This window comes from Amphiura filiformis, chromosome 6 (assembly GCF_039555335.1).
Source record: "Amphiura filiformis chromosome 6, Afil_fr2py, whole genome shotgun sequence".
In the NCBI taxonomy this organism is placed as follows: Eukaryota; Metazoa; Echinodermata; class Ophiuroidea; order Amphilepidida; family Amphiuridae; genus Amphiura; species Amphiura filiformis.
In genome coordinates, this window is record NC_092633.1 from 6788166 (window position 1) to 6798507 (window position 10342).

General features: G+C 34.3%; 1 protein-coding gene across 1 annotated transcript; it reads left to right on the forward strand.

Annotated features, from left to right (window-relative positions):
* Positions 1–320: 320 nt before the first annotated feature.
* LOC140154893 (profilin-2-like) lies at positions 321–8891 on the forward strand. Its single transcript, XM_072177543.1, has 3 exons — positions 321–534; positions 6861–7050; positions 7952–8891. Exons 1-3 carry the CDS (start codon positions 424–426, stop codon positions 8047–8049), a joined length of 399 nt encoding a protein of 132 aa, XP_072033644.1. The 5' UTR covers positions 321–423; the 3' UTR covers positions 8050–8891.
* Positions 8892–10342: the final 1451 nt, after the last annotated feature.

A 10342-nucleotide genomic window follows, 5' to 3' on the forward strand; every position in this document is an offset into this window, starting at 1 on the left:
ACTACCTAAAAATATACCATTGTTAAATATTATTTTATTATGCCAAATTTTCGTAATAATGTTTGTGCAAATAATATACTATACAATAAAATTCTGGTATATCTGTCATCTTCATGTAGTTATGTTTTACTAGTATTGTTTTTGTAGCTTACTGGGCACACCTACAAGATAAAGTTTTGAAGTAATTAGTAGCCTGTACAGCACCAATACCAGCCTAAGCACCGTAATCCCTCTATTTAAAGTAGCAACAATGGCGGGGTACAGTGACTATGCGTAAATGGTAATTGATTAGCTTCTTTACTCTACACCAATATCGGCAGCCTATAAAATTTGTTTGCATTTATGATACTGCTGTGTGTACATTTTGTAATCTCTTGAAATTTATTTGAACGGAATCAGTTTAGTGCAAAAGAAAATCACGAAATGGCTGGATGGCAAGGCTATATAGATAATCTTATTAAAACCAAAGCGGTGGCTAAAGCAGCAATTTTTGGACACGATGGTTCTCAGTGGGCTACAAGTCCTGGATTCACGGTAAGCTTACCGTCCCAAATCAATATGTTTCATGTTTATCTTCTTTTTCTTTTTCTTTGTGGTACAGTGGTACTGCACAACGTCCTGGAACTAAGCGAGCAGGAAAATATGGTGTGCGCGTGTGCTTGCTGTGCTTAGTCCTTGATGTTTCTTTCTTGTACTTTGATGAGGTTACTTGCTGCTGATTTGAACTGGATAGGATCTGTGATGCTTGTTATGTTGGGCGGAAGATTGTTCCAGTCTTTAACTGTCCTTGGTACAAATGAAAATTTAAATGAGTCTACTATGCGAGTGTGGTATTCTATGTAGGATGATTGACTAGATCTTCTGGTGATCCTCTGGGCCGGTTGCAGGTAGTTTTGGACTGGCAGCGCTAGGTGACCCCCATGGCTTTTTGCAGGATGCATAAGCGAGTTATCCTCCTCCTTGTTGATAACATGTCCCAATCTAGCTCCCGTATGAGTTCATTTACACTAGTCTTCCAATCGTAGTTGTTATGCACCATTCGTGCAGCCCTTCTTTGTATTTTGCCTACTTGTTGTATTTGTTCTTTTGTGTATGGGTCCCAAATGGCGGAACAATACTCCAATGTAGGTCTTACTAAGGCAGTATATGCAGCCATTTTGGTTTCCTTGGTGCATGAGCCCAGATTTCTTCTCCACGAAACCAAGGGTTTTGCTTGCCTTTGCTGTAATTCTGTTAATGTGTGTGTTCCATTTTAGATCTTGTTGAATGTCTACCCCCAGGTAGTTGTGTGATGTTGTTTCTTCAAGCACAGAATTACCCAGTTTGTATTTGTTGATAATTGGCGATCTGGAACCAGGAATGCGGAGCAGAAAACATTTGCTCGGGTTAAAACTCATTTGCCAACGACTTTCCCAATTTGAAAGGGACTCCAGATCTTTTTGGAGGAGTTGTGTATCTTGAATAGTGGTGACATTCCTATAGACGACACAGTCGTCGGCAAAGAGACGCACGGTGGAATTGAGATTTTCTGGCAGATCGTTTATATATAAAAGAAATAATAATGGGCCCATGACAGTCCCTTGCGGGACGCCTGATTTTACTTCTGCCCACTCAGAACAATCTCCTCCTACAACAACTCGCTGCATACGATTTTTAAAAAATGCAGAGATCCACTCATTGATTTTACCATCAATGCCATATTGGGCACATTTGAGTAATAGACGATTATGAGGTACTGTATCGAATGCTTTCGAAAAGTGCATTATGATTGCATCTGTTTGAGTTCTGTTGTTCAATGAGAGAGTAAAATCATGTATGGTCTGGATAAGTTGAGTATCGCAGGAATGGCCACTTCTGAAACCGTGTTGTGCATTGTTGAGAATTTTGTGTTTTTCTAAATATTTCATAATGTGAAATTATAAAATAGTGTGAATTATCGTGTTTATTCATGTATTTATATAGCCCAAAGAACTCTGGCCATAGTATCAACGTTGGAATTAAGAATGTTTTCTGCATAGCAAAATCTGCTGTTGAAATACCTCTTCACGCATTTTCAGTGCGAAGCTTTGTAGAAAGTGTTGAGAAGTATTTAGGTATGCTAGCCTAAATTTGCCATCAAACTGCATCATTTTATATACCGGGTATCAAATTAAAGCCCTTGAGTAAACAAAGCCAAAACCTTTTTTTCATAGCACTTTCCGTAGCAAAGTTACATCTTGTCAAAGATTGACTTTCATCAAAAAGATTCAGCTTGCAAAATTCCCCAAAACAGCATCTCGGGGGTGTTAGTTTCTAGATCTTAGTCTCATTATGATAGCAGCTGTTTTTTAATGGAACTGCTATCAAAATCCCTCTAAAATTCCATGTGCGATTGTCTTATCAAGTTATCACCATAATATTTGGGTCAAGTGAAGTATAGAAAACATATTTATGTAGGTTTCCTTCTTCGGCCAGTTGTTCTAAATTTCAATGTAAATATGCATTGACATTGTCGGCAAATTTGGCTGACTAGCAAATGTGTTAACTAAGCTTTGCCTGGGATACCTAAAGTATTTAACCAGAACCAGAACCAGAAATGCATTAATTTACTTTTGTACTAGAATAGATCGTCATGCACAGCCACAGTTGCACACGATCATGATGATGGGTACAACTTACGCATTCGATGCTAGAGTCATGAGAGTACGTTGCTTTCATGTTTTGATCAGCCAGCGGTGCAATTGTTTCGAGCATATTCTAGGTATGCTAGGTGAATTCAAATTTGCCATCAAACTGCATCATTTTACATATCAAATTAAAGCCCTTGAGTAAAAAAGCCAAAACTGAAAACATTTTGTCATAGCACTTTCCGTAAGGCCCTTAGCACTTGATTATTAGTTTCCTGTTTACCGCCTCGTCCAAAATTGAAAATCTCAAAATAATTAATTATTTTATTTTTATTTCTAATTTTCTGCTTTAAAATAACTTTCAACTACTTCTACTTGCCATTTTCTGACTTTAATAATATCAACAAAATGATGAATAAACAAGGAGTACAACTCCACCTTCACTTATTTATAAAATCAAATATTGTTGTGAAATAATTAAATGCCGCTCTAGTCAAAACGAATCAATAGTTGCTTGTAATAGTTCAAACTAAATAAAGAAAATAAAAGATAATTAATAATTAAAAGTCACCTCGTCCCTTTTTCAAAAAATTTAAATTTCTATGTAAATATGCATTGTGTTTGAGCCCCGGTCTAGGCGAATTTCGCTGACTAGCAAATATGTGTTAACTAAGGTTTGCCTGGGATACCTACATATTCTCTAATCTTTGATTTGCACGAATGCGAGGGCATCTGTGAGCAAATTAGTTGCTAGTGCTTCTCGAGTAACACGGGAGGTTATTTATTCTGAATTTTTTTAATTCTTTTATTGTTATTTTTGATGCGATTGTCCATAGTGATCGGCTATGTTAACCTCCAAACTTCCATTGCTTTACACAGTGTCATGTTTCACTGATTTCTACTAAATTTTGATAGCAAAGTACTGGTACTCTAGCTACTAATTTGAAGCTTGTACATTTTGTATCAGTGAGCAAATTTGAAGCTAGACTTCTTGAGTACCGGTAATGATTTATGTCTACTCTACGACTGTCTATGAGGATTTAATTTTTGAATTATGTCAAAATTGCTCTGTTTTTCTGTTGATATTGTGATGAAATACTACACATACTTTATTACAATTTGAAATTAGTTGGTAGTCTAGGTCGGTAAACATGATAAGGTTTGATATTTCCCTAGAAAAGTCCTATTCAGAGGGCTGAGCTTTTGGAACTCTAGCGAGTGCCATCTTCAGATCTTCGCTCTGAAGATGGCACTCTCTAGAGTTCCAAAAGCTCAGCGGTGTTGGTATACCCAGCACCACCTGACCTGATGAGATAGTAATGTTTATAGCGTTTTTGATCGGCATGGTCTTTCTTGATAGGTCAATAAATTTAACACACTTGCAGTTCATATCGTCTGCTATGACCTACGTGGTGTGGCTCGAACAATCCACCTGTAAACTGTTCAAATAAGATTGCAATCAAATCAAGTGTAGGCCTATCAAACATGTAAAATCTGGTCATTTCAAGTGGATCCAATGGTGGGTTTGGAACAGGTGGATTTTCAAAAACACTGAACAAATGGATGATAAAAGTCATGATTGATAACTTTGAGCATCTTCTGCTCACCCGATCCACAATTGAAAAAAAAAAAAAAAAAGACACTTTCATCACAGTAGGGTAGAAATTGAAACCTAAGTCTAAAAAATATCACAGGTATCACAGTGAACCAGGAATTAATGTTTTAAGGGCATTTGCAAACTTCAAGTACCGGTACCAAATGTATTACATACGTGACATGATCTGGTCCATTCGCTACTTGCACGGTTCCGCCATTATGCACTATGTGCGGGGAGCCTCGAACTGGCGGCATACATGAAAGGAAGAATTATGTAACCTTACACAGAACGTTATGACTAGTTCAATTCCCATTCATGTATGCTGCCAGTTCGAGGCTCTCCCCGCACATAGTGCATAATGGCGGAACCGTGCAAGTAGCGAATGGAGGCCAACTTAGGAGACATTTTTGAAAATTCAGTTACTATTACCTTATACAATGTACAAACATTCTAAGGCTTTCATGTTCTGAAAACACCAAAGGTCTAGCATACTTGGTTCTAAAGTTTTGTGATGTTTAATGTATTTTATTGTTTTTTGCTCCATATTTGTGCCATTATCTCAATTTCAAATATACCGTCTTTGGCCTCCATGGACCAGATCGTGTCACATATGGGTATAATCAGAAATAATGGCACCAAAGTGTGACAGAAGTGTCAAAATTACAAACAGTGTTCAGAGATGTAATTGTTGTCTTATATTGTAAGCAAAACATATCTAAATTCAAGAAAAAATAAAAAATTACTTTCCAGTAATATTACTATAAGATATATTTTTTCAACTGGTTTATTGGCAAAAGTAGTCCAAAATCTTCAGAAATATAACACAAAAGACCCATGTCATTCCTTGTTATATTTTGACAAAATTATGCAAATATGTAATTCTTTGAGTTTTAATTAATTACTTAGACACTAAACTAACATAGTCATGTAGAATTTTTCACATGGAAACAAATTAAAATTTTCATTTAAACACCTAAAAATTTGTGGAAATCAGGAACAAAAGTTTTTATTTGTCAAAAGAAACATCTTGAATTATTTTCTGTTTAAGTTTATATCATGCAATATGATGTGCAAAAACTGTGTTGAAGTTTTTAGCATCACCTTGTTCTTCAAATTGATGTAAGGATCTATCTAAGTAGTGCTATTGTGTAACACTCCTGACACTGTACACTACCTGTATGGCCTGAAATATTTTATAAACTACATTTTCTAAAACAGTCTTTGTAATTTTTTGTTGACAACATCTATGGCCCTCTCAAAAAAGGCACAGAATTTAGGTGATTTATGTTCATTTTTGTTTTTCGAGCCCAGCTTGCATGTTTTTGTAACACTCTTACACTTCTGACACTTTGCTGTACAGTAATTGTACATATAGCCTCAAATATATAAATTTGCAAATCACATTTTCTAAAGTAGTTTTTGTAATTTTTTGGTGACACTATCTATGGCTATCTCAAAAAGGGGCAAAAAATTGAATTACATTTAGTTCAATTTTATTGTTGAGCCTATATTACTTACAATTGATTGTTAGGAGTAGGCCTACTAGTGTAACACTCCTGACATTGACTATTTAGATAGCTGTAGCAAACATGTTCAAGCAATGGCAAATATTTTTCTTGTTTTTGAGTTCCTATCCCAATGCACTAATAAAATAAAAAGTACCGGTAATGTATGAATATTGCTAACTTGGTGTATGAAAAAAATCAAGTTGAATTCTAATGTAACACTCCTGACGAGACAGAATTTCTCTTTTCAACCCGCTTTAAAAAGAAAATGGTTTTGATATCATGCAAGTTTAATTTTTTCCAAGTTTGGCCCAAATGTTGCTTTTACTTTTTCAGACTGAAATAGATTATTACTGTCATCACAACCTTACAATCCTACACAATCTGGCGAGAAGTGATTTTTGGAACATATTTTATTTTTCGCACCATGTACATGTAGTCTTCACATGTTCCTTAGTAGACTATTAAGTAGACCATGTAGTCTTCACATGTTCCTAAGTAGACTATTAAGCGACTAATATGAAAGAATTTGGTACTTAATAATAGCAGGCACTTCACAAAATGCCATGAAAACCCATGCAACACTTTGCAACTTGTATATTTTTTACAATGCATGATTAAAAAACAAGTACCTCTTTTCTTGTCACACTAAAGTGTAACACTCCTGACCATATGGGGAAGAAAATTGGGCATATTATTTTTTACATGACAGCTATGACACTACAAATTGCTGTGGTTAAAGAGAAAATCATAACACACTTTTTGAAATATGAATTTCTTTGATGGTCTTTTTCATTTGCATAGCAGGCATCAAAAACCAAACGGTGCCATTATTTTTGACTTTACCCATATGTGACATGATCATTGATCAAGGGGAACGAGTCACATATCGGCCCTGGTTCAAAATGAGTTTTACACGTTTCTAAAGAGGACATTTAGAGTTTTCAGAAACTGAAAACCCCATGTTGATACGATTTTTGTTTGTGAAGTTACGTCAATTTATCAATCACTGAAAACAATATAAAACAAAAGAATTTTAACACTTCCTTTGCCAATATCTCAATATCAATATTAGCGACATCCGACTCATTTTCCTTGATCGTGTCACATGAAAGGGGTAATTGAAAATGATATTATTTTGTAATTATGCAGGTATCAAAAGCAGAACACCAACCTTTATTTGGAGCACTGAAAAAAGAAGGTAGTGCAACGGCTACATTGCAAGCAGGTGGAATCAAGATGAATGGACAGAAGTTCATGTTTCTGAAGGTAGACCCAGTGCTTGATGCTGTAATAGGGCGCAAGGGAGATTCGGGATGCATCGCTGCTAAAACAGCTCAAGGTTAGTATGTACACTACATGTTGCTTAGATTTGATTAAAATTGCTTCCTTAAAATTCTTGTTGTAGTAGTCTCAGGTTTGCATCATCAGCCTATTTAGTATTTATTCACTATGGATGGTTATGTATGATGTTTACTTTGAGGACTGTTTAATATAAAAGTTATAAAAAATATAAATTTTGAATGATTTGCCATAAACTTTGTATAATTAATATCACAAATTTCAAAATATCCAAAGTATTTGATATCAGAAGGACATTACATTTCCTGTATTTAGAATGCAATTTGGTGTGTCTGACAAGGTTGGCGCGATTTAAATCATGATTTAAATCACAAAATCAAATGATTTTTTTTTTTAAATCACTGAATCAACTTTTTCAGTTTTTACCGTTTTTGATCAATTTAAGTTAATTTCTATCTTGAATTGCCTGTTTTACTTCATTTGTAATGTTTCTACACCTTTTGGATACAATTAAATACCTATATGATTATGATGTCATTTTATCTATTGCTAAAAAATCATTTTCAAGGTGCAGAATGCAGGTTTTTTCCCATGATTTTACCAAACCTTTTCTTTGAAATTTTCACATCTTGTGTAGCCAACATTTTACATAAAGTCAAGAGGAAGTGAAATCATTTTTCATTTAGATACTTGTTGTCATGCCTACTTCAACTTAATAATGAAAATTTAAAGCTAGTATTGTTCTTCACATAATTATAAGACAATATGTATTCTTTCGGATGTTACAAAACTGTTAACGGAAAATGAGACCCATTTAAGTAATGCTTCACCATAATTTGAAAACATTCAACCGATACAAAATTTGCACTTGCAATTATTTATATTGCCCTGACTGGGTACCATTATAACATGTTGTCTATTTGTTTGCTTCCTCTTAACAGCTGTTATATACGCAATATATGAGAACGGAGTACAACCAGGTGATTTCAACAAGGAGATCTGTCGCATACAGGAATATTTGAAAACTTCGGGATATTAATATACAGTTGATAGCTTTGATTATACATGTAATGCTGGCTGATGCGAATCACCCTTGGCTAGCAATTGAAGAAATTACTAACTTTTTTGTAAATTTATAAATGCTTTTACAAAATTGTACAATGTATATGTTTTTACTTGTATGTGTTTTTGTGGCATGTGTGATCACTGTGATGTGACATTCAGAAATCTGTCAGGTATTCAAGGTTTCAATTTGGGTAATTCCACGTTGTGAGCAATGTGAGAGGAAAGCCAGCGGTCCTTGAATTCTAGGTGTGAGCAAAGTGGGTATCAAAGTGACATTGGTTAGGCAAGGAAACCACCGATTTCTAAAAAGAGTATGTACTGGTTATACAATGTATTTTATATTTTTCAAGTGATCCAAAACACACACATTGATCAGTATTACAGGACTTTTGCTACACAGCATGTATGCATGTGTATAAAGAAATTCAAACAGGAGTTTATAATGGATGTCATAAATCCAACCTTTTTTTGAGGGAGTGTGTGAAAAACAAATTAATGTGTTTGGTATCTTTCAGAGATGTTTTTGTAATTTAAGCATTCCATGGATATGTTAAAATGTTTTAATAGAAATGTTTCATACAACAATAATATACCACCAAATGTCCTATTCTGTCGCTGGGCAATCAGATAAACAGCATACATTGTTTGATGCATGTACATCGTAAAAAGTATTTCATAATCCTTGATGTGCTAGGTTCTGAAGACATTACAAAGGGTCATACCAATTTTACAAAACAGACTCCATTATGGTTCACATGCTAACTGGGCGACTATACCAAAACAATTAAATTAAAATCATTTTTCCAGTATGTTCATTCATTTAGCATACTGCATATTATGTGGAGATGATTTCTTTTATAACTGTGATGCTACTGTAGACATGTATTATATCCTAACTTCCTAAGTAAACTCTGGAAGGAATGTGACTGAATACTTTCCCATTTTACTATCACTGAAAGACCAATTTTGATACCATCTTCTTTTTTTTCATGGCAGATGTTTTGTTCCTAGTGTATTACACATGTTAGTTTCTTTTCAGCAGCTGTCTTGTATATACATTGTTTGTGTCATGTAAATTGAAACCTATGCCTCATGTGTGCTTTGAACAGGTGGCCACTCTCATCATCAGCTAAAGATAAACCATACATTGTAGATAGTGAAGGAGAAACTAGGAAAATGTACCTTATGATGACTGCAACATTCTAAAAATTAGGGTGAATTTGATACGTAAGTGGACAATACACATCGCCCAAAGTGAAACCCCCCTCCACCTTTTGTTTTGTATACTTTGGTTCAGAGGAATTTTGAAAGGATTCTTTCCAAAAGGAGCCCTATTTTTTAACCAATTTTTTAAGAAATAAAAAGATGAGACAAGTAACTTTTAGTCCACATGTAACTTTTAACACTACATTTTTTATAGCTTGTGCTGTGGTATAGTTTTATTTTTGCTGAATTTCCCAAACTGCTATTATCTTGAATATCTTCCATCATCCATGTCATATTCAATATTGTGTTGTATGTATCTCTGGCTGATTGATGAAGGTCCCTGATGATGCCTATGTCACAACAAGTTTGTATTTTTCATAATGTTGAGTAAAATAGAAATAGAAGTATAGAATACTGAAAAGTGACAATAATTTGTATCCAAAAGTCCCCACCAGATAATTGATGGAAGACAACATAAGAATGGGTGAAGTTTTCCCTATTCACTATTTTTCCTCCACCATCCAAAAACATTTGATGTTTAAGTTGTATAACTAATTTGCATCCAAGTATTAGCGATGTTATCTAAATGAAAACAAATAATAAAGAATGAAGACGTACAATAGAGGAGCTGTAACATTTTTGGTGCCTCTTTCAAAAATAAAAAAGAATAGGGTATAATCTGATATAAAGCTCCATTCCTTACAAATTTATGGAACTTGATGGGAGAATTACTGTTATCCATTGTTATGTTAGTGCTTTCACTCATTGTATATTTGTAAAAATTTCTGTACAAAGGAAGAAAAGTATGAATGCGAGTGCATGAGATTTGTGCATACATAGATCCTCCTTTTTAGGATCTATGATTTGAGCTAGTATGTATGTAATATTGTGTGTTTTAAATAAAGATGGAATTAACACATCTGTGAAATAACAAAAATTCTTAAAACTTAAACAAATGTAGCTTGCTCTTTAAAAAATATGTATACCTTATAGGTAACAATAGTCTGTTTGATGTACATCAATGTTTTAATTTGCAGCAAAGGTGAATCATATTTTGAGCA

Bases quoted from the DNA above. Each gene is read 5' to 3' on its own strand.
- LOC140154893 (XM_072177543.1), top strand. From the start codon at position 424: ATGGCTGGATGGCAAGGCTATATAGATAATCTTATTAAAACCAAAGCG. The intron at 535-6,860 runs GTAAGCTTACCG...GTAATTATGCAG, and splicing joins CTACAAGTCCTGGATTCACG to GTATCAAAAGCAGAACACCA. The intron at 7,051-7,951 runs GTTAGTATGTAC...TCCTCTTAACAG, and splicing joins CGCTGCTAAAACAGCTCAAG to CTGTTATATACGCAATATAT.